Source organism: Motacilla alba, chromosome 2, assembly GCF_015832195.1.
Source record: "Motacilla alba alba isolate MOTALB_02 chromosome 2, Motacilla_alba_V1.0_pri, whole genome shotgun sequence".
NCBI classification, from domain to species: Eukaryota; Metazoa; Chordata; class Aves; order Passeriformes; family Motacillidae; genus Motacilla; species Motacilla alba.
The window spans coordinates 41,798,109-41,821,451 of NC_052017.1; the positions used below are offsets into that span (position 1 = coordinate 41,798,109).

At 36.9% G+C, this 23,343-nt stretch overlaps 1 protein-coding gene across 3 annotated transcripts in view; it reads left to right on the plus strand.

Annotated features, from left to right (window-relative positions):
* Positions 1-23,343, plus strand: part of ANO10 (anoctamin 10) — a 121,964-nt gene that overhangs the window by 61,064 nt on the left and 37,557 nt on the right. For all 3 annotated transcript variants that reach the window (XM_038130060.1, XM_038130062.1, XM_038130061.1), the window contains one exon: positions 19,591-19,707. In XM_038130060.1, the coding sequence (XP_037985988.1) occupies positions 19,591-19,707 (117 nt within the window). The remainder of the gene's footprint in view (positions 1-19,590; positions 19,708-23,343) is intronic.

The following is a 23,343-nucleotide window of genomic DNA, read 5'->3' on the forward strand; positions in this document are numbered from 1 at the left end:
AGCTCTTGTTCTGGAAGCCAAGTATACATAGTATTTCCAAAACTTGTGGAAATGGAAAAGTGGGCCTGAGCCCAGACTACTTCTCCTTTGTCTGTAAGATGCTTTTTTTCCTGTTTCATCTTAGTATCTGCCACCAGAACACCTGCCTGGAACTACTCAAAAGGAATTTCTTATCTGCATTGCACTTGAATGTAGGATGCATTTTCACCTGTTATTTTCATTCTGTCCTCATATGTTTCTTTTCATATTTTTAGATACAGTGTTTGAGCTCTAATATGATACTTTATTGCAGAAGGGGTCTTAACTGTTGTTTTCTAATCCAGCATTCATGAGCTCCATCATCATCAGAAAGTGAGCTGTGATGGGAGAAAAATTTGGCCGAAACCCACAGTCAAAATACTTGCATAAGAAAATAATTAAATGAGAAAATAAAATACACCTATTTAAAGCTGGTTTACTTTTTGTATAATGAGCTTTCTGTTTTTACTTTTGCCATGAAAATTAATTTATTTCTAAATTCTAATTGTTCTGTTCTGCAAACAATAAGATGGCAGTTTAGGTAGGAGTTGCATTTTCCAGCTGAATCTGAGTTCAGAGTTTTATTTGCATAAAGTCTCTCAGAACACAATGAACTTTTTTTTTTTTTTTTTTAAATGGGAGCTGTGGTGTTAGGTAAGACAAAGAGGATGAAAGGAATAATTTAATATTTCTGAAGTTATTGGTGAAACCTCATGAGAAATCCTGGCCTCATTTACAAGAGTGCCGTAGTATTGGCTTATTGACCTGAAGCACTTGAAATAACTATCTTAAACATCTCATGCAGAGGCTGGATTCTCCAGCTGAACTATCTCGGCATGAAATAATAATGTTATAGCTAATAATATACAAATGTTAAAAAGAAAAAAGTCATTTGCAGCCTCAAGAACTAGAATAGTCCTAGAATTTTTAGGACATGAGACTGATGTGCTGGGGTAGCTGTGCATTGAGGTTGTTGAAAAGGTAATATAGAATTGTCATGAAGTGGGCAACTATAGATTTCAGCATTTACTGTACCCTGCTCTTCCGATTCGCTGCACAGCACTGGGGAAGCAGATTAACCTCAATCTTTTCTTCAGCAGGGAGAACAATTCTGTCTTTTGTAGCAGATGGTATGAATAGTTCAGTTTATGATGCAAGTTCTAAGTGATTTTATAATACTGTAATCCCTCCTCCAGCTTAAGGGATGGAGTAGTATACAACAGCCCAGTAGGTAATCAAGAAACTGGCATTTGGGATTGCTGAAGACTAATGAAGCTTAAAATGTTTGCATTTGACTTGTTGATGGGAAATACTAAAATGGAAATACTAATGGCCAGAGGGCTTTACCAGTAAATTGACCTAAGTTTTCTAAAAAGGTATGAGACTCCTAATTTAATGTGTCACTTAAAAGCACATTTGACTGCACTAATCTGCTCTGGGAATTCATATAGTAGGGAGAATAGTTTGAAGTGTCTGGGAGTACTACAAGTTACCTATTTTGATCTGGAATTCCAGGACTACATCTGACAAAAAAGTTATCTTTGAACACCTACTTAAGAATTTTCAGAATGCTGCTTTTAGCCCATTTACCTTTGTTTCTTCATTGTTTTTAATTAGAATTAATTTCTTGTTATCTGGGTCTTGTTCCAGGAAGGTGGGCTTTTGTTTATGTATTTGTTTCTCTATAATTTGGATGAATTTTCTTCAGCCATGTAAATGAGAAGCTGCTGGACCAGTAAAACCAAGGTTAAATATTTTCTAATGGGAGACAGACTGGTGTGATGAAAGTTCACTTTTCAGCAAGAAAAGAAACTGTTGGGAGTGTGGTCAACAGCAGCTGAACATTAACCAGCAGTGTGCCCAGCTGGCCTAGCAGGCCAATGGCATCCTGGCCTGTATCAGCAATGGCGTGGCCAGCAGGACCAGGGCAGTGATTGTTCCTCTGTACTGGTGAGGCTGCACCTTAAGTCCTGTGTTCGGTTTTGGGACAAAAAGAACTTTGAGCTGCTGGAATGAGTCCAAGGAAGGGCAACAAAGCTGGTGAAGGGTCTGGAACATGAGTTCAGTGAGGACTGTGTGAGGAGTGCCTGTGGAGCTGGGATTGTTTAGCCTGGAGAAAAGGAGTCTCAGAGGGAACCTTCTTACTCCTTACAACTTCCTGAAAGGAGGTTGTAGCAAGGTGAGAATCAGTGTCTTCTCCCCAGTAACAAGCAGCAGAACAAGAGGAAATGGTCTCAAGTTGCTCCAGGGGAGGTTTGGATTGGATATGAGGAAAAATTCCTTCATTGAAAGGGTTGTTAAGCATTGGAACAGGCTGCCCTGTGGTTGAAGGGAAGTGGTTGAATCACCGTCCTTGGAGGTATTTAAAAGACCTGTAGATGTGATGTGTAGGGCACAATTTAGTGATGGACTGTGTTGGGCTGGGATGGACTTGATCCTAGAGATCTTCTCCAAACGAAACAATGCTATGTTTATTTCCTCAGCACTAGAAAAACCTGCACAGCTGGATGATGATGAGAGAGACCCAGAAAGCTGAAGTGATCTCTATGTTTTGGGAAAGGAAATTAATTCAGTAATTTTACTGTACATGAAGTGTATAATAATTTCATTCCAGAAGCTTGAAAACAGTGCATCTTTTCTGATATTCTTTTGATGTGCATGTACAAATGTTTGGGATAGCCCAGATGATGAGTTAGTGAAGATGTAGCTGTGTGTGTTTGGGTTTTTTTCCAGCAGGTCAGAAATTTAGAAAAGTGTTTATCTCCTGATAATGCAGTGTAAGCACAATACAGTAATTTTAAAATAGTTGAGACTGAACACATCAAAGCATATACAAGGCATTTTCTAAAATATTCTCCAGTATTGTGGTTTCAGCATCCTTTACCTATGCAAAAATAGTTCACAAAATTTTCTCTAATATTCTGTATTTCAAATGTAGGTTAAAGGTTTTCTGAAGTCTTTCTTTTTCTTATTAAAATACTGAACTTATTACCATTAAAACTGTATGGAAGCCCTGGAGAGATCAGCGTAGTAAAATGTGAGACCTCTGCCTGCACCCATTCATGTAAATGAACCTATTAAGTACACACTTCACAACCTAAGCAAGATAACTGCTTTAGTAGTTAGCTTCAGTAATCACAATAGACTAGGAGCTGTACCTCCTGTTTCATAAGTTACACTGTTTTTAATGTTTCAAAGTGACTTTTCTGCATAAAAAGGTTTTGGAGTATTTCTTCTACTCAAGCACTGTTGTGCTTATTTCCCTCTGAGTTCAACTGGTGAGGCTTTTATGGCATTTACTCTTAAAATCCTACAAATTGGAAAGTCCCCCCTAACCTTTAACAACCTGAAAGCTAGTATCTGTCTGAAGCCAGTTGCCTAGACTACTGTCTGGGCAAGGGGAATGTATAGACACCTGCAGAGAGTCATTCCTGCCTTCATTTGGAATGGAACAATGTGCCATCTGGGGATGTGGAACCTGCTAGCTTTGGTTACGCTTGATTTATTAGATAATTAAACTTAGATGAAAGAAAATCTCATACATGGTTTTAATTTACTTTTGCTCAACAAAAAACTCTCGATCCAACTTTGCACGTCTAGTCATTAATTTCAGGGTAATTATTATTAGCGCTTGTCTGTTTCAGTGATTCAAGTACCGAGACAAACCATAAATATCGTATAGTAAGACAGAACTTATAAAATACAGGTGTCTGATTTCAAGCATCTGCATGTAGGTACAAAAGTAGCATTGACCTGATTTTCAGAACTAGAGCACTGCTGGTTATGCCAACAAAAATAGAGCATGCTGACACTTTCTCAGAAACTGGTTTTCAGCATATGATCTCCAAACTCGTGCTCTGAGGTATGTGGTGATAGGGGATTGCTTTTCATTTTTCATTTCCAGAGCTATTGTCTGGCTTAATAATATTTGTTACTCTAATCTGTGGAGGAAGGCGTGTTTGTTCCACTTTTAGTCTTGCTCTACCTTTTTGCTATGAGGCATACAGGGCTTTTTGTCTTGTGAGCTTCATAGCTAAATGAGTTTTGCAAGAAAAAGGAAAAACTGCTATTAGTGTTCAAGTTTTAAGAAGGAGCCAGTAAGATGAGCTTGTGCTTCAACATTCAGCGCTAATCTTTCCTTTGTAATCATAAACCTGTGCCTTCTTGCGTCTTTTGTCATTGATCAAAACTGCGGTGTTTGGAGCAGGAGCTCAGACTGAGTCATCAGTGCACATGGAGTGTGTGGGACTGAGGAATATGCAGGTATCTAGCTGGACTGAATTAAAATTGCCCAGATCCTGATTACGAATTTTATGTCAGTCATGCTGCCTTTATGCTCCCACCCATCCTCATGCAGCACATGGCCCACCCCTGCCTGCTGTGTGTGCTGAAGGAGAAGGCTGCTGCTCCCAGCTGGCTTTCCTCTGCACTGAGGGAATGCTTTGCTGATGGACTACAAACAGCAAAGGCTATTTGCACTATTTAAGCTTAAGGAGAGTAAGTGAGCAAGGGAACACAAGTCTGCTCCCTCATGATTGGAAGCTATGTTGGCAATCATTCAAGATAAAAACAAAGTTAGTGTTCTTGAAAATGCTTTTAGTCAATTTAAAAATCTTGTTTTCATGATGGAGCATTGCTCAGTTGTAAGCACTTTCAGATAAAGGGTTTGCTTTGCAGGTGAATATATAAAAGCAAAATTCATAAAGGATCTTTGTGTAAAGTAGATCTATTATTCAGAAGATTGTAACAGAAGTTCATACAGGTTATTGAAGAATAGATTGTCCACTGGGAAGCATCTAAGTGCATAGAAGGAAGAAATATGATGCACTACAGAGGGAGTGCACGTCTGTTCTGTCATCTCTCCTAGACCTATTATTGACTGAGAGTTACAGCATGTGCATTTTAGATAGCAGACCTGGTTGGCATTTCTAACATGTTAGTTGTGAGCTATTGAATATAAGTCTCATAGCAAGGAAAAAGAAAGAAAATTAAAACAAGCCCAAAGCCTTGATTAGCATTGTGCTTTTTAATAATTTCTATTCATTTGTAAGTTTTTATTGGCAAAATTGGATTTTGCAACTCCTTATTGCCTTATGGAAAAATGCACGGGATCCCTGATCTTAATACCAGTTTTTTCCCATTGACACAGTCTAACTAGACTAACTTTCAGAATCTGTATATAAGTGTTTTATGTCAAGAAAATGTGTATTATATTTGAAGCAAATAATGGCTGTATCTATTGCTTTTCTGCATTTAAGAGACAAGAATGCATTCTGAAAAACAGCTCTATGTGTAATGTTACAAGCAGCATTATATATTCAGAAAACCACATGGTTTTAAATGAATCTTTTTTTAAAATGCTGTTGCTATACAAATATCTAGAAAGAGAAGATATGCAACACTTGAAAACAACATGTGAGCCATCCCCGTAGGTTTTCTATTTATAGCAGTTCCTTAATGATTGAATCTCTACCATTCTTGCAGTAAACCTAAATACTAAACCACTACTATACCCTGTTTGGAATGGGCCAGGATTGCTCTGTTGGATGCAAACTATGGGTCCTGTGCATCAGTCTTTGGCTTACACAGGAGTGGCATGGTAATTGTGTGATGGTTGTATCCTCACTGTTAATACCAGATACAGAACTGAGGGCTCCTGAGGCACAGCACCTCAGGAGCTTTGGGCCACAAGAAGAGTATTAGAGTACATTTCTAAAGGGAATATGTTGAGAAACGGCAGAGTGAATTATAGATTGACCAGAGAAGCCCAGTAATTCATCCTATTAAACATATTCTGCTGCTGATGGAGCAAAAAAAGACTACTTTTACTGTGCCACAGCAAGTTCACTTGCAGATAAAAAGTTTGACAACATTCTAAAAGAATGAAGGAGAATTTAAATTAAAATAAAGGTCAGCCATATATATTTAAGCTTTAAAAAAAAAATCAAAGGACAAAAAGATTGAATTGGCCATGTGAAGATAAGATTGCTGGCATGGTGGGGAATAAAAAGAAGGGAAAGAAATGGAGAGGTGAACTTTTAACCCAACCAAAATAAATTAAATCTGTGTGCCTCAAAAGCAGAGCATTGTCGGAAAAATTACCCTTACTAACAACCAAGCATGTCCTTAATGAGATCAAGGACTTAACCTCTGACAGAACAGGGTAACAAAGCACCTCTCCAATCAATACAACTGTATCTTCTTGTCTCTCTTTCAGTGTTACAGGAGAATAAGGTAAACCTTTTCTGCAATGGCTTTCTTTCCTTTAGAAATTATATTTTAGAATTCTGAAGCGTGTTTTATATTCACTTCAGGCAAGGCAATTTGACAAAAATACTCTTGCCATTTACTTGGTTTCAAAGTCTGAGTACTCATCTTGGAAGAGTAATGATTCTGACGGATGGCTTATATCTTCAGAAGCATCCTGGACATTAATGATCCTCAAATGTTTTTGGTTTGAACTGTATTACCTAATGCTTTTTGTCTGTGGGAGAGAAGTTAAGCAAAAATGCAACATGGAAAGGTGCAAAATTATTTAAAACAAAAGAATCTCTTCCCTGCAAAGCAACAGTAGAAAAGTCAAATTTCTAAAAAATCTGGGCCAGGATAAAATAGGGTGATATACATGTGCTATGTGTTCAGTGATGTAGTGTTTGAAACATAGTAACTAATGTTAACAGAACAGGTTTGCAGAAAAAAAATAACAATCATTGCCTTCATGGTCACGTAAAACAAAAGCAGAAGCAGTACAGTGTTTGAACTTTCCTAGTTTACATCTGACATCCCTGTAAATTCTGAAAACAGTCTAGATACTTTTCAGATGTGAGAGTAATAGGCTTGTTCCCATTTAAAGTGAACAAGATCTAGCGAACTAGTCTGCTGACTAGTAAAGATACTATTTCTGGCTTGAGAGAACTTGGTATCTGTGGTGCTAAGGTGTGTCATCGTAAAAATGGATTTTAAAATGCTATATACAGTGAAATCATTTTACCTAACCCAAAACCATTCAGTATTATCAAAGATAATACTGGTTTGAAGGAAAAATATACTCAGTTTTATTCTCATAATGATTTTTGTCATGCTAGACGGTCTTACTTCTGAATACTGCTTGACTGAGAAATTTTTTTCCTGTGTTTGAGACATATTTCTTCTCTGAGTAAAAATGCTGGATGAGATGTTAGGAAAAAAAAATGTAAATAGACAAACTGATTTATGATCCTGTTTGTTATTGGACATGACTTTAACCTTTTGCTTTGTGTAACAGTTTACTAAGTTAGAAGATAATTCCTTAATTGTTATGCCACAAAACCTCATATATCAAGTACTGCCACACCTCTCAAGCATTCCTTGACAAGTTCTCCCATTGTAGTTTTTTAACCTTTTTGAGAATATTGGGAAGACTTCTTTTGTACACAAGGATGTGTGTGTTTAGATTAACAAACAACAGTTGGTCAAGGATATAAAAAAGGGGGAAAAAAGATAAAATCTGGGCCAGGAGGTTTTAGAGATTTCTACTCTCAAGTATCAGCTCTTGAAGAACTTCTAAGGGAAAAAGGCAGGGTCTCAACAAAGTGAAAATTTTGTTCATGTTTTGACAGTTCACAGTGCTGTTGTTTTGTTTGTAGTTCAGATTTGTGTGCTGTTGAGGGAGTCTGTTTGGATGAAAGATTTGAAATGTTGTGATCCTTCAGTGTTTTCACTTCTATAAATGTGTTTCTTTTGAAGAAATTAATTGCATTAATTTACCAGGACTGCCTATTTTTAGAGGTGAGCACCTGTCTCTGCACCCCAGGAGTCATCTTGTCCCTTTTGGAGCCAGCAGGGTGTGGAGGTGGTAAACTGGCTTATGTTGCTATTTGGGGGCAGTGAAGCTGGCAGAGTGCTGGGGCATCACAGTCCATTCCAAGGCATGCTCTGTTTGCATTAAGTCTTGCCCTGATGCACCAGCTTTGCTCAGTGCTGTACATTCATGTACAGGAATGTACATTCACATTTCTTGTACATGCTTTTGCCTTTTTGTGTATGCTTCTCTCATTTGTCCTGAAGAATTCTCCTTACCCACACTTAGCACAAAAAAGGAGCAGTAACTTGCTTCATCTACAAGCAGAGGGAAAGGAACTGTAGAATACTTTCAAAGGAACTGTAGAATACTTTCATTTCCATCGTTTTCTTAACTCAAGAGAGTAAAGAGTATTGTCTGGTCATAAGGCAAATCAGTAAGTACAAATGGTCCCCACAGGAAGTAAATACCTGCTTTTCATCAGTCTCTGTGTTGCAGACTCAGGAGTGGTTCAAAACTCAACGTTTATGGGATACATACTTCTGTAACACCATCATCCTGGTTCTTAGCAAGCACAAGTCCCCGCTTCCAGAAGTTACTGTTGTGGTGAGGTAATGCCTCTTCACAGGTTTCTCTCATTCCCAGGATGAGTTTTGAAGCTGAGATAGTCTTCTTTTTAATATCATGTTACCTCTTTGCATTATTAGTAGCAGACCTTCTAAAGTCACAGGTCGAGGTGATTTCTTCTTTAGTCCCTGGGCTGTTCAGAATCTCAAGACAGCCTGGGTCAGTTCTGTTGAGATTCATGCGTGCAGTGTCTCAGTTTTCCACCTGTCTCTGCTTGCATGCATTGTTATAATTACACAAGGACCTGTTCAGATTTGGTTACTAAGGTCCAGGATCTTGTCTGACATCTCAGTGTTAGCAATTTGAGATTCTTGAGGTATATTTCAGAGCCATGTTCAAAATTACTACTTTACTTCATTTTAAATTGAAAGTGTCCATCTCAGCTGAGATAATTTCTGCCATGGAACGAGTCAGCTGCAGGTTTTTATGGCTGATTATTCCTGTAGGATAGTGTTTCATAGCAACAAAGTGATGCTGAGCACTTGCTGCAAGTTGGTCTTTCTCCAAATGGTCTTAAAACTCTAATTAAATCTGTAAATAGAGCTCTTTAAGAGCTTTTAAATTTTTTTTTTATCTTTTTTTTTTTTTTGCTTTCAGCCTTGCTATTTGCAGGGAGATGAGAAGTTGTGCTCACTACATGTTGTCAAAGCTCTTACACCACTGAGATGAAACTGTCGGTTGTCTGTTCTGACTGTAGTTCCAAAGGGCAAACTACCAAGTCTCAGAAAAAATACTCTTAAATGAGTAAATAAAGGCATTTGTTGATGCATTATCATATTTGCTGGTATTCATATCTCCTTATACATCAGAGTTCAACTGACAGCCTCTTCTGTTTCAAACGTGAATGTTTTGAGATGTCACAAAAGCCCACTGAATTTATCAAGCTGTAAGTGTTGGGTTATGCTGATATTTTTGGAGAACAGTACTGCAGGGATGGAGCTATGTGTATCCCAGGGTATAGGAATTACTGCTTTGTAATCTTTGTGCTGGGATTCACATTCTGACTCACATTCTCAGATGACAGAAGGACTTGATAAAATCACTGAATGCCACTGTGTAGAACATGGCTTGTTCTTCTCTTGTGAAGAATACACCTTTCCAAGGGCTTTGCATTCCTTAAAGACATAAGCAGTTCTGGAAGTGTTTCTTTAGGCTGCTTTTACGTGAGTGCATAAAGTTAGGAGGTGTGTTATTGCTGCAAAACTCCATTACTTGCATATGACACAAAGAGTTCAGCGTTAACTGCAGGATTTTGTCTCAAAAGTGAATTTGGCACACAGTTAAAGATGCTCCTTCTGTCAGCTTGAACAAACCAATTACGTTCCCAAGAAGTTGAAGCAGGTTAGCAGCTAAGGCTAAACTCTGGGCTGTACTCGGTTGCAGGGATCTGCCATGACCATAAAAGCTGATGTGAGAATTGCATGGCTAGCTTCCAGCAGCTTTGATGAAGAACTCTTTTTATAGCTAGGGCAGGTAATGGTGTTCCAAAACAGAGAAAATGGCATGTAATTTTGTGAATACCCATCCAGAGAAAAGACAGATAAAGAGGGCTTGAGGAGGATGTATAGGTCTTTTTTTTTTTTTAAGATATGGTTTTAATGAAAGCTTTTTAGGAGTTGGCAGCATATCCAAACACCTGCTGCAATGTTTAATAAAATACTCCAGCTGAATGGAAAGCTTTCATCCTGACCTTTATAGAAAAGCAAAGGATTATTTGACTTCACATAGTTCTGACAAAAAAACCCCTTAGTTTTTACAGGAAGAAATGCAGGTGATGAGTTCCCAATATGAAAAATAGTCAGTTGTGATTTTTCCCTACACAATTGTTTCAGATTAGCTAATTTTATTGGACCCTTTTCAATTAATTTGTTTTGATTAAAGTTGCACAGGGAATAGAGATGACAATTAATCTGCAGATTAGAGTGTGATATATTGCAATACTGTTGGTTTATTCTCCGATGAGTCATGACTGTGACATTTTGTTTATTATTTAACATTGCATGAGTCACCTTTTGGTCCAGATTAAAAAATGTGCCATGTCCTACAGAATTTACTTACAACTTCAAACAGAAGTAGAGCAAAGCAAATCACTTAGAACAGGGTGAATGCAATACAGTAGGAAGAAAGCTGTGTATTACACTAAAATCTTGACTCATTCAGTGAAGACGCATTGGCAGTGTGGTGAAACACGTTTTGTTTAAAATGTGTTTATTCAATTATGGTTCTTTGTTTATCTTGGTGTTGCAAAGGGATTTTTCACTAGGATGAATGTTCTTGTGAATCAGTTTTGAAAGCATCCTAGGACTAAAGCCAGGGAGTTGTGAGAGAAATAAGCAAATGGCTGTAAATATAATGCAGTGCATCCAGTTGGAGAACTTGTTATTCACAGTTAAAGTTAAAAGATAAAGTGTGTATCATCTTGAAGAATGACTGGCTGAGACTTTGCTCTTAAAACTAACAACCAGTTACCATTTTTGTTTCTTGCTGTCAAGGTAACAGAACATAAATTTCAATGTTTAAAATAGTTTAAATTGTAATGTAGATGCAGCATCATCTTTTCCATCACCAGTTTTCAAACTGGAAAAAAAAAAGTCAGGTAAATCTAACTGTCTTTCAGTCTCCAGAACCACTCCACAGTTCTGGGAAAACCATCTGTAAGGCTTGTTGAAGTATAGTGGATTTGCTTTCATATGTGTATGTTTTGTTATCTTTACTGAATTGATCCACAGCTCAGCTGGAGCTGGGTTCACTTCAGCTTGGGCTAGGACAAGTGAGGTTTGGTTGAGGCAGGAACAAAGAGTTCCTAAAATCTGTGATATTTGCAGAAGGTGACAAATTCTGTTTATCACTGAGCTAACAGTAGTTTTAAAACCCTGGCAGAAATGTTGCTTCACATCTCCTTACTAATCACAGGTCATCTAGTCTGGTAACCAAGGAAGAATTTTTGAGCCCTGGTGAACAGAATTCCTTACAATGCATAAGTACAGTGACTCATGCCATAATTTCCTTGTATCTCTTTTCACAGTGAGAAATGTATGACTTAAATGTGGAAAGAAGTATAAATTTTGCAGATTAATAGAAAATGGCAATTTCCCCCCCCCTTCTTTGATGTGGAACATTAGGGCATTTTGACAGTAAACTATACCTGTCAGTATGGAAGCCAATATGTAACGTTAGCAATCAGCTAAGAGGCACCTTCATATGGCTTGTATTAATCATATTGTCAATTTTAATTCCATGGGCATCCTTCTTTCCACTTTTCACTTAGAATTTATTTCAGAGCGTGATCAAAGCCCTGCTGTTCATTACATTCAGCGTTAGCTAATTTTGCTTTTGGCAACTCTCATCCCAGTTCCTATTAAACGCTGGCCATAAATTGAGATAAGCATTGTGCCAAAACATTTCAGGATTACCTAATGGTAACGTAGAGATGGGTGTATTATCGTGCTAGTTTGAAGACTGTTGGGTTACTGTAGAATTAACCATTAGCAGATACTTACAACCTCCAAGACAAATTTACACCTACAGTGATTTTTTTTTTTTTATGTCTTCTGAATTGACTACAGAATTAAATGACTGTGAGAAAAATCTTGTTCCTGTAACATGTCTGAAACATTCATTTGTGTATGCTGGGAGGCTTTTATACAGACAGTTTTGCAAGTGTACTGTATCATAAAGTATTTTCTGTCACAGAATATGCTGTGTTTATACAAGAGTATTAGGTCAACTGTTTTTTCCCAAGCTGTAGTCAATTAGGAGTCTGTGTGGAAGACTGATACCAGAAGATCTTTTATTTAGAATTTTTTCTTTCAGCAGGTGTTTCTAGAACATGCTGAATCCTTAATTTTTAGTGATAGATGCAAAAAAATGGCAATTTCCCTGGAGAGAGAGGGAAATGCTGCTTGGGTATGTATGTATGGCTTGGTATAAAACACCCTCTCTATTAGCACTTGGCCCTCTTTTTTTCATACCTTAGTCTTGAAGGAAGACTTAAAATCCCGGTGTAAAAAATCTGTAAAAGGCTTGAACAGATATGTAAATGGTGAGAAGTAATGAACTGGTGGGTTTTTTCCAGTGCCAGGTAAGTTGGTGACAAAATTTCTATTGATTTTGGGCTGCTTCACATCTTAATTGTTATTGTTGGAGAAAATGACAGAGAACAGTTGGGCTTCTAAATCTTTTCCAAAAGTCTAATAAAACCAGATAATGCTTCAGTTCAATACTGGCTGAATATGATATGTGACAGCTGTGGTTTAAATACTAGTAAAAATAAGTTATAAACAATTAGAAAATTTGGGGTTTTTTTAAAGTATTGAATTACTAGAAAGCATGATGGTGCCATAAGACAGAAAAATAGTCACAATTATGTAACTGACCAGATTACTTGTGCTTTTGAGTTTGTTAGTATATCTCTTGATGGAATATTTATTTGACTTCCCCTGATTTAATAAATTGTTTATTTAATTGACATGTTTTAAATTATATCTATTTAATTTATATATATAATATAATTTGTGTATTATAATTTAAATCCTTTCTAGGGCTTTCCAAGAGCAGGACTAAATTTCAGAAATAGGACTGGCTTGCTATGCTTGCTTTCCAACCAGTCTTGTAGAGTTCTTCTTGAAAACAGAAGGAGAGTACAAAAATATGTAAGGGCAGAAAAGACCAGCTTCCTCACTAGGAGATTGTGTTTGCAGTATTTTATTTTTTGCTTTGCTTAACTCATTGCTTCTGCAGTTGCTTCCTGGAAACAGAATGTGTTTCCTTAGAGATTATCTTAACTTTTTCTTTTTTTGTTTACTTAAAAAAAAACCTTTCTTTTTGTCTTATATGTTAGTCTCTTGCTCAGCAGTGCTGGTCTGGAAATGTCTTTTTTTTTTTTTTTTTTTTTTTTGATAGTATATAAAGCAATTGTAGTATTCAGAATAAATAAATTTGCTTCTTCTGAGAGAAACCAGTTAATTAGTTTTAAAGCCTAAGACAGACTTATCTGGAAAGAGATGTATTTCAGTGCTTCTGGAGGCCAGATTTGGTAAAATGAACCCAGATTCTCATGATGCAGTTTAATACTTTTTACTTTGAAATATACCTCAGAACTGCACATTAAAGCCTGGTATCTTTTTCAGCATAGATTTCTACTTGTGACGTTTTACAGTGGATTGGTAGTAAAAATACAGACCAGAATTTCTGCACTACCTAAAACAGTTTCTGAAGTGTAAATGCAAGGAGACACTGTGCAAGCTGGCATGTTTCCTTTCCAACTCATTAATTTAATACATGTTGCATTCAGCCACCTCCAGGAAAAAAACAGAAAGCACTGTGATTCAGCCATTCAATTTTAAGATCCAGATTCAGCAAATGACTCGGGCACTTGCAGGCTTAAATGTTTTTTTGAACCTTAATATATATATAGATAAGCTTAAAACTAAACATAAGCTTCACTACTCCGTTGAGCGGGTCCAGGTTTCAGATGTGTTGGTGCGGTCAAGAGAAGATGGGTGATCTGCTCCTGCCCCTCTGACAGTCTGTGAAGCGTTCTGGCAGAAATGGAGCTGCCAGGTTTCCCTGGGCAGCCTCTGTGTGTGTGTGTGCTCAGGATGTGAGGGGAGGAAACAGATGTTCTGTTACAGATGATAAATGGACCGGATAATGCTGTCTGCTCACGCTGCCCAACACGTTTTGTAATAGGCTTCTGCTCGCTTGCATCTACCTCAGCCACACTTTAATGGGGCAGGCTGAAACTCTCCCTGCTGGACAGATACTTTTAAGTTTGGAGTTTGAGGTTTTGTATTTAAAATAAATGTCTTCCACCTTTTGTGAAAGTCGAAGATCTACAGGTAAAGAAATAAAGATAGGCTATTTATAAATATATAAAAATCAGATTATTGCAGTGTTGAGGCATTGTATCTGTGCTCTGAGGTAGCAGTGTGCAGGCTGACAGGAGTTTCACTCTGATCTAAAGAATGTGCTTTGGGATGCTCCTATTAGAAAACTATCCTAACTTGGTAAAGATGCAGGCTTCTGAAACATCTCTGGTTTATGTGCTTTGTAGTGTCTTAAAGAAGCACATCAAGTGTAAGCACATGAACTTTTCACGTGTACTGAGAATACTCCAGTTGAGAACTGAGACACATTTCACTGGGCTGGAGTGGCAAGAGGCGTTGGATCTGAGGCAGGAAGGCTGCACTTCAGCCCTAGTGTTTCCCTGGAGTTTCGGCAGGGAGCAGGCTGAAATGAGGGAGAAATGGGCGACGCTGCTTTGGGAATAAATAAATAGGGTAGATGGAGCTTACAGATTGTGGCAAGTGTTAGGATTGTGAGTGTGTGCATGTGGATGTTTGGGGAAGAGAAGATTAATGGGAGAGGTGAAGAAGCCATGAAATAGACCCAACATGTAATAACTTTTTTGTAATTTCTCCTCCCCCAGGATTTTGGACATGGTTTTGGATAAAATGAAATTTTGAAAGAAAAATTCTATAATAATTTATGGGCTATGTGATTTTAAAAGCAGCATTTATCGGAGTAGCAGAAGAAAGGCCCTTTTTAAAGTCCCTCATCTGTGATAATTCTGTCCCATTAGCAAGACTCTCTATTGAAGCCAGTTCAGTCTACAGGAGGGAAGGAAGGTTTGGTCATGCTTTCTTCTTAGGCTTATGCATATTGCAGAAATGTTTGCTCATAAATTTATTGATATCTATTAAAGACAGTTTAATTAAATTGAACTTCCTGAGCTTTATTAAAATTTTTCTTTGCCTGTATTGCTCTCTTGACAGAATTACTTTTCACTTTCCTCCTGCTTTTTTTGCTCCTCTCAGAAACATGCAAGACCCACAAAACTAAAAACTGTAGCCACTAAAAGATAGAATTTGGTTTGGCAGTTTTTTTGGTTTTTTTTTTTTTTAGTTGGGTTTTCGTTTTGTTTTGTTTTGTTTGGTCTGTTCCTAGTGTTTGAACTTAGCTTATTTTAATGTCAGAATACTGTAATCTGGAGTCCTAGCAAGGAAGCTAATGATCTCCCTACCTTCTGCTCTGACAACAACATGATTCTGCAGTGATGCTTTCCTGTGGTAAAGGCCAGCAGAGGACAGAGGTTCCAAGCGGGGAGATGGTCTCAGATGTTGGCTTTTGTAGGTTCTTCACTTGTGCAGAGATAGTAACCAGAGACCACCTTGCTTCAGAGTATGGACTGGTTCTAGGCTAGTCTAGGTCCAGATTTCTGATTTTAATTGAAAGTTTCTATAAGTAGTAGATTATAAAATAGGCTTTCGATGCAAAATGTTATTAGTGTCTCCCCAAGCTGGCGTTTGGAATGTACTTTATCAGCTAACCAGTAACACAGCTACTGTTGTGGGTTTGGTTTTTTTTTTTTTCCTTTTTTTTTCCTTCAGTTGAGTAGATTTTGTCAGGAATTGCTGTGGTAAATCCACTATAGAAATCAAATTAGCTGTTCATAATTTCAGGAATTTAACCCTAATTGGGAATTTCTGTTTTAGAAGAGGTGAGGTTGGGGACCCACTGCTGCAAAACACAGCTGCTGCTTCTGCTCTTGTCGGTGGCTTTGCAGAACAGAATAGTTCTTCTGGCTCGCCAAGCACCTGGCACAGAACCACAAGAGTTTGATGGCACTGCATTTATCGGGGGAAGAGGTTCAGTGCTGTTTGTGTGTTCACTTGGCACACTGCAAAATAAGAGGGGACTTTGCTGTTGGCATTGGAGAACCTACAGCTTGTGGGACTGTTACCCTGGGTTTTGCTCTCAGTGGAATAGTCCTGTTTTAATCATGAAAGGCATGTTCTTGCCTTTCACTGCTTTCTGATGGGTGCAGATAGAAATAATGGTTGGGTTTGTAACCTGGTTTTAGCAAAAAAAAAACCCAAACCAATATAATAAAACCCCAAACCAAAAACCAGCTCTGTGAAGAAGTTTTTAATATTGAACAAATACTTTTACACTAGTAATGTAAATTACAAATTGTAATTTTTTACAAAAAATTTTACAAAAAAAAATTACAAATGTAAATGCAAATTTGGATAAACTTTAGTATTTTGGTTTTATAATGTATTTATACTAGTGTTAATGTAATGAAAGTAAATCTTGTTGTCTTCTGGTGATTTATACTGTACTCCTTAGACATTTCTTTTTTGGAAGTAGATGTCTGCTTTTTGTGGATCTGGCTTGCAGGAGTTATACTAAACAAGATTAAGAAATCAGTGTGGGAATGTGCCTGATATAATGAACTTAACTATTCGACTCCCTACTTTTTCCTTCAATTTCTCTTGAATAACTACTTACACTTCCTTTGTTAAGTTATAATTTCAAAATGAAATATAAACTGTTAATAAAATAGATCCATTTATTTTCAAGAGGTTTCATGCATCACATGACCCAGATTCATAATTTCTGCCTTGACAGTTTTATTAATACTGTTCTAAATTTGCAGATATGAACAGCTGGAAAAGTTATCCAAGGAAGGCTGTTTACCTGATGGCTTTTTTCAGGTTTATGGGAGTCATGAGGTGGGCTTGAGCTCAAGTCACAGTCTGTTAAGTCCAATGTGTTTTGTGAAGTCACAGGTCTTGCACACAGGGACATCCCCCACAGACTGGCCACTTTATGACTGGTAAAGCTTTGTTTTCTTGGGAGAGAAAAGAACATTAAAAAGCCATTCAGAGAAGTAAACCAAAGGTCTACCTAACCCTCTAATTTTTTATTTTTTTTTAACAATGGCCTTTAGTGGATGCCTGGGAAAGACATGGCAGTGGGGCAGGCAAAAGTAGTGACTTCCCACATCTGTACTCCAACTTCTGATCCCTCTCTGGCTTAAGGATGAGTCAGAGGTTCTGCCTTCTTGTTTAAGACTGTGTCCTTGTGCTTGTTGGCTGAGTAGTGCTTGCATGAATACTAATTTCTTACAAGCAGCTAGTTAGTTAATCCTGCAATAAAAGTTGTTACATAGTGAAGCAATTTAAAGAATGTTGCTCTGCTAAATTTATTTGAAAAGATACAATGTTTTCCAGGATTAACCGTAGTGTTTCTGTGGAGTTTTGCTGTGGTTTCCCTTGATGTCTCTTCTATTTCTTCTTCATATCCTGTATTAAAAATGGGAAAAACTTAGTCTCTATCCTTCATAATATTATTTACATTTCCTTGAAATTATTTGTTACATTTTTCTTAAAAGCTGTTTGAATTTGGAACTACTTTGAAGTCTCTGTGTAAAGTTACTCACTTGGCTCATGTTTATAAAATTCCTCAAGAGGCAGTGCATGAATAATTACAGTTGCAAACTTTGATTTTCACTCCTTAATAATATTTCAGAAATACTTTTTTTTTGTTGCTGTTGTTGTTGAGTAATGCGAGATGAACCCCAGTGCAAAGGATTTTAGGCATCTAGAAGTGACAGTGTGTCATGCTGAGTCTCTACTTAACTGTTCATTGTACTTGTCAGATAAATATCATTCTCCAAATGCCTCAGGTTTTGTTAATTCTGCCTTAACCATAAGATGTTAGCCCAATTCCATTATTTAGTTCTGAGTAATTCCCAATTTCATCTCTTTATTTCTACATTTACATACCAGAATTTTGTCTGTGGATTAGTTACTCCCCTTCAACCTGTGATTACTTATGATTTCTGCATAGGAGTATTGTTTGTTTGTTCAATTTTTGTTTTCAGCATTTTACCTTTTTCCGTTTAAGAGGTTCCTCCAAAGCTGACTCTGATACATGTTTTATTGCTGTGTATTTTTAGCATAAACTAACATTATTTGCTATATTTTTTTTGGAAGAAAGGTTTCTTAGAAGACAGTATTAACTAGAGGGGGGAAAGAAAATCTAAATGAGGGAGAGAATGTTGGACTGTTGACATAATTTTTTTAATAATGTGGTATTAATCATTGCATTACACAGCAATTAATGACATTTGATTCATTAAACTTTTACTCTTTGTTGTTCATTGTATCAATTTCCAGCCTTCTTTTCACTGCTTTAAAGAAAGTGTTATTCCTTGTAAGGTTTGTTTCTTAGACCTGTTATGTTTCTGCAATAATTTTTACTTTAACTCTTAAATATTAGCTTGTTTAGAGTTTCATCACAGCTCCTGTGAAGTCTGTAGTATTTTCATTAGCTTCTTGCTTGTGTAATACCCGAATCTGAGGGTTTTTTGGTCTGTTATGTTGTTATTCATGTGCCCAACTCCATCAAGATCATACAGTTCAGCAAAATGGTATTTCAGAGAGGAGCACTGCTCTGCTTCATTTTATGTTTAAAAATTGAGGGGAATTTTGGAAGTAGTTTGGATGTGCTACCTTAATTTAATCACCTCCATGTATGTCATCATGACAATGTAAGCATGTGCCTGAAATTCAGCACATATATTTGAGTGTTGCCTTATCTTTTGCGGGGTGTTCTCAGCTAGGAGCAAGTTCCTGCTTACAAATATGCAGCATACTGTCAGCTCAGGCCTTGATAGAAGATGATTTATTATTTAGATTGTAGTTGACATAAATGAAGAAACAAAACTACTGACTTGACAGTTTGGCATTTGTGTTTTGTGAGATAGTGCATATTTAAGTGAAATTTAGAGACTGCTCAGTGACTAGGTTGAACAGAACTTCATGACTGTTTTCTCTTAAATAAGATTATAAAATTTTACAATAAATTATGACTAATTTGACATCTTATAAATGGAATGTTTCTCCATTTCCTGAAAAGTTTGTGTTCATGAATGTGCCACTTCTTTAGGGATTATATTTGTGTATATTTATTTATTTATTTATATACATGTAAAATTCACTCTGAAACTGTGTATACTGGGCGCAGTATATACTATATTCAATTCCTATACACCAGTAACACATTTTAAAAGCTATTATTTTACCTGGAATCACAAATACAAAATTCAATTAGAATGTTATAGTATACAGTGAAAATAGGATTACTGTGGAAATAAGGCAGACTATCTGTGTTTAGATTCAAATTATGAATGACTGCAAACCGAAAAAATATGGAGTAGCTGAAGCTTAATGTGGGTATAGTAAGCTGTGTTGAATGTGTAACAAGAAATCATTGTTTATACCTCTGTTACTAAAATTTAGGAATATTATGCTGTTTTCTCCATGATTCAAACTCTATAAAACAGCATTTTTCTTTTTCCTTTTTCTTCACAGCACTTGCTACTAGCAATAAAGTTTATAATGGCATTTGTAATTCCTGATAAACCAAGAGATATCCAGATGAAACTTGCCAAATTGGAATTTGAATCTTTAGAGGCTCTCAAACAACAGGTAAGAATGCAGCTTCATTTTCTCTTAATCCATCATTACTTAAGAAGTGGAGCAGAGAGCTTTGATGTATTTGTGTGTCCTTTCAACCCACCAATATATGCAAATCCACACCAGGAAAATCATGTGCCCTTTCAGACAGCTTGAAATTCCTGGTGTGACTGGTAATGTAGCACCTTATAATGTCTGTTGTCCTTGTGTGTGCAAACATGCTTCATTTATATTGTCACTTTTAAAGGACATTAGGTTCCATGAAACTTCATTTCATCCCCTGGAGGTGTTTGTTACTACAACACTAGAATTTCTTTCATTTCTGAAATACCATCACAAGTAAACAGTTAACTTGGCTCTAGTATTAATCAGAAATTGTAAACAGTCTGAACATGTTTGAAATAATTGTGTTGAGAAGTATATACACGTGAGGAAATAGTAATGTTGCCTTCTTTTACTGTCCATACAGTATTCTAATTTTATTGTGTAAAAGGTATATTCTACATATATATATATATATACTTAACAATATACTTAACAAACATTGCAAAGCAATTTAGGAAAACAAGGAACTAGATTGTTTTATTGAAATTTTCTGTTTTAACCAATTATTCCGTAGAGTCAGTGGTGGAGATAACAAGAGATGAAAAGTTGCATGGGATTAGCTTCAGTAGGATACAGGGAACCTAAAGAGCTGATTTTTCAATGGTGGCATTTTTGGGAGTTTCTGACTGTACAATGGTAGATGGGATTTCTAAGCTACCTTACATATCAGAAAAAAAACTAAGAAAAAAAAACTCCAGCATTGAGCTGCAGAGACTGGTTTAGGTTTCTAAATAGGTTTCCCTATTTATTGTTATTTCAGATATTTTCACACTTCAGATGTGGTTTTACATGAACCATTTCTTTGTGTGCTTGACATGCTTGTGTGTAAACTCCTCTGTACTATTTATTATGTGTGTGAAATGGAAGGTTACTTTTTAAAGCATCTACTGTAGCTGCATGTGACAAAATGTTATCTTGATTCTAAACAAACTGAGTCTGTAAACAATAGACTGCCTTTTGTTGTTAAAATCCCACAGTTTTGTGTGATACTAGAACATCACTGTTGAGGTTGGTGGTGTCTTTCCTAATTAGCTGTAACAAACAAAATCCAAATTACAGTCGTATCTAATGCCTGATAGTTTTGTTTTGCTTTTCTCCAGTAGGTTGATGGGAAGTTACCAGGAGCTGGCCAGGATCTCATGGGGTTTTTAGATAATATTAAAAGGAACAGGACTACATTTCTATTTCAGCTGTTCTTTCTCTGTGTTCATTTTGTAGACAGGCAAAACTAGGTCACCCACTGGAATGTTAAGGTCAAGTGAATATAGTCACCTTTGGTCACAATGTTCCAGCTGGAATACATACAGTCTCTTTCAATGTGAGTGTGCATGTCAGTAGTTAGGTCTTCATCTCCCGTCCTAGCATCTGTGCGTTCCTACAGTGATACAGGCCTGATTCCCAGTTTTTCAGGGTTGGTTCATTAATTCAGTAGCAAAAAGTTAGTCTGAATTTCAGCAGAAACCAGAAGCCTGGCCTAGTTCTCACCTATGCTTTCAGACTTCCTAAAGGATCTAGGAAGAGTATTGGCTGAGTTTCAAGTGCCTTGATAGGTAGTTTAAACACAAGTATATGCCATCACCTTTTTAGATTTCCTCTGATTGATACTGTGCTATGTATCCCACAGACATGTAGATATTTGGGCTTTTTTCCTTGTTCTTTAGTGTTTTTTGAGTGAAAAATATCTGCAATTAAAAGTAGTACATTGGCACTGCAAAAAGGTACCAAAACATTTCGTTCAGAAGCACATTTTATATTTCTTCCTCTTGTTACTGAGAGTCAGTGTGGTAATTTATGCTGTATATCTTACTTTCAAGCAAAAAATAATTACAACAAAATCCCTGAAAACATGTTTTTGAAACAACAGGCACAAATATCGGGGGTAAATATGTTATGGGATCAAATGTTATGGAGAAACTGGTTTGTATATTTTGTGCGAGTATGCATCACATTCCTTTCTTGTTGCTATCCAGGCATGCATTCCATTGTGTTTTATCATATAATCTTTTGGAGTACTGCTGTCTTGGGATGTAGCTATTAGAAGGGTATTAGCAATGCCCCACTGTAAACCTCTGAGATGCCAGAACAGATTATTAGGCTCTGTATACAGTGCATGGAGAGAAGATCTCCTAATACGGCTGCTTTGAGCAGTTGTATTGATTATGCTTGGGATCCTTAACTTTAGGGAGTACTTTTACATTTTCATTAATGCTGAGCTAATTGCTTTTTAACATGGTGCAGTGGGACTGTAACTATTCTGTGTTCAAGTCCACTTGAGTGTCTATTTGAGAGATATTTTAGAGAACAGAGTGTCTCAGCTCTCTAATAGAGATGAAGAGTCATAATTAGAGCTTGTTAAAAAAACCCTTCTTTGAAGGGTGAAAAATGCCATTAAAAAAAATGGAAGTCATTTTATATTGGAATGTCAGTCTTGTTTTGAAGTTCTCAAACTTTAGGAAAGATTTTTAGAAACTCCTGAAATGTTTCTTTGAAACATTTATTTACATAGTTTGTGTTAAGACTGTTGAAAAAGGGTAGGTTGTTGAATGGGTTGAATAATGTGATTTATTTTGAGAAATACTTTGTTATGATACAGTTCTAATATCATAACAAAGTTTGCTAATGTAACTCGAGCCAAAGTATGTTCATCTTTCTGAATCCAGATTGGGGGGATGTGCTACAGCTGGAGATTTTGCTTCAAATTTTTCTGGTATCTTTCAATGTAAAGAATACTAGAGGAGGCTGTTCAGCCTGTATTTTTGGGAGAAGCTGGGCCAGAAAATAAATTAACATGAACTTTATTGTAGAGGGCCAAAGACATTATGGATCAAGATTCTTGGGAGGAGCAGGAGTGACTCCTTTCACACTCCCTATGTTGTCAGGTTCTTTGCCACCTGGAAGGAAGCCTGGATAATGGGCACCTGGAAATGGGTATTGCCAGGGTGATGGGCCCATCAGGATCCTTCCTGGGGAAGTAGCCACTTGGTAAAGTGGAGTGAGGTGCCCAAGACTCTCTTTGCATCTTTGCAGTACTCTGCTCTGGTGCCTGTACTTGCTACAAGCACAGAAGCGTGCCATGCTCTTTGGTCTAGTTCCTATTTTAGGGAAGCCTAAGTATAGATGTGCCTGCAGGCAGCATGAACAGTCACTTAATTCTCCAGTGGTTCAAGAATTACCACTGCATACATTGTACCTGGAAATAATGATGTCAAACTTGTGTGAGGTCACTACCTAGCATTTTCAGGACAGTGACAATAAAAGTTTCGCTAATAGATACTTCAGCTTCTGGATGGATCAAAGCTTAATGAATAGACAAAAAGTCCTCATGGCTGGAGTTGGATCACCATATATCCTTATAAAAGGTCTAAGTTCCAGAAACACAAGACAACCACAGATGAAACGGCATAATTTTCATTTTATGGACTAGATTACAGTCATGTTTTCAGGTATTAGGAGATCTCTCCAGTATTACCATCTTCCAACTGAGGAAAACATTAAATATATACCTTTTTTCTCCACTCAAACTAGACCTAGGCAAAAGAAAAA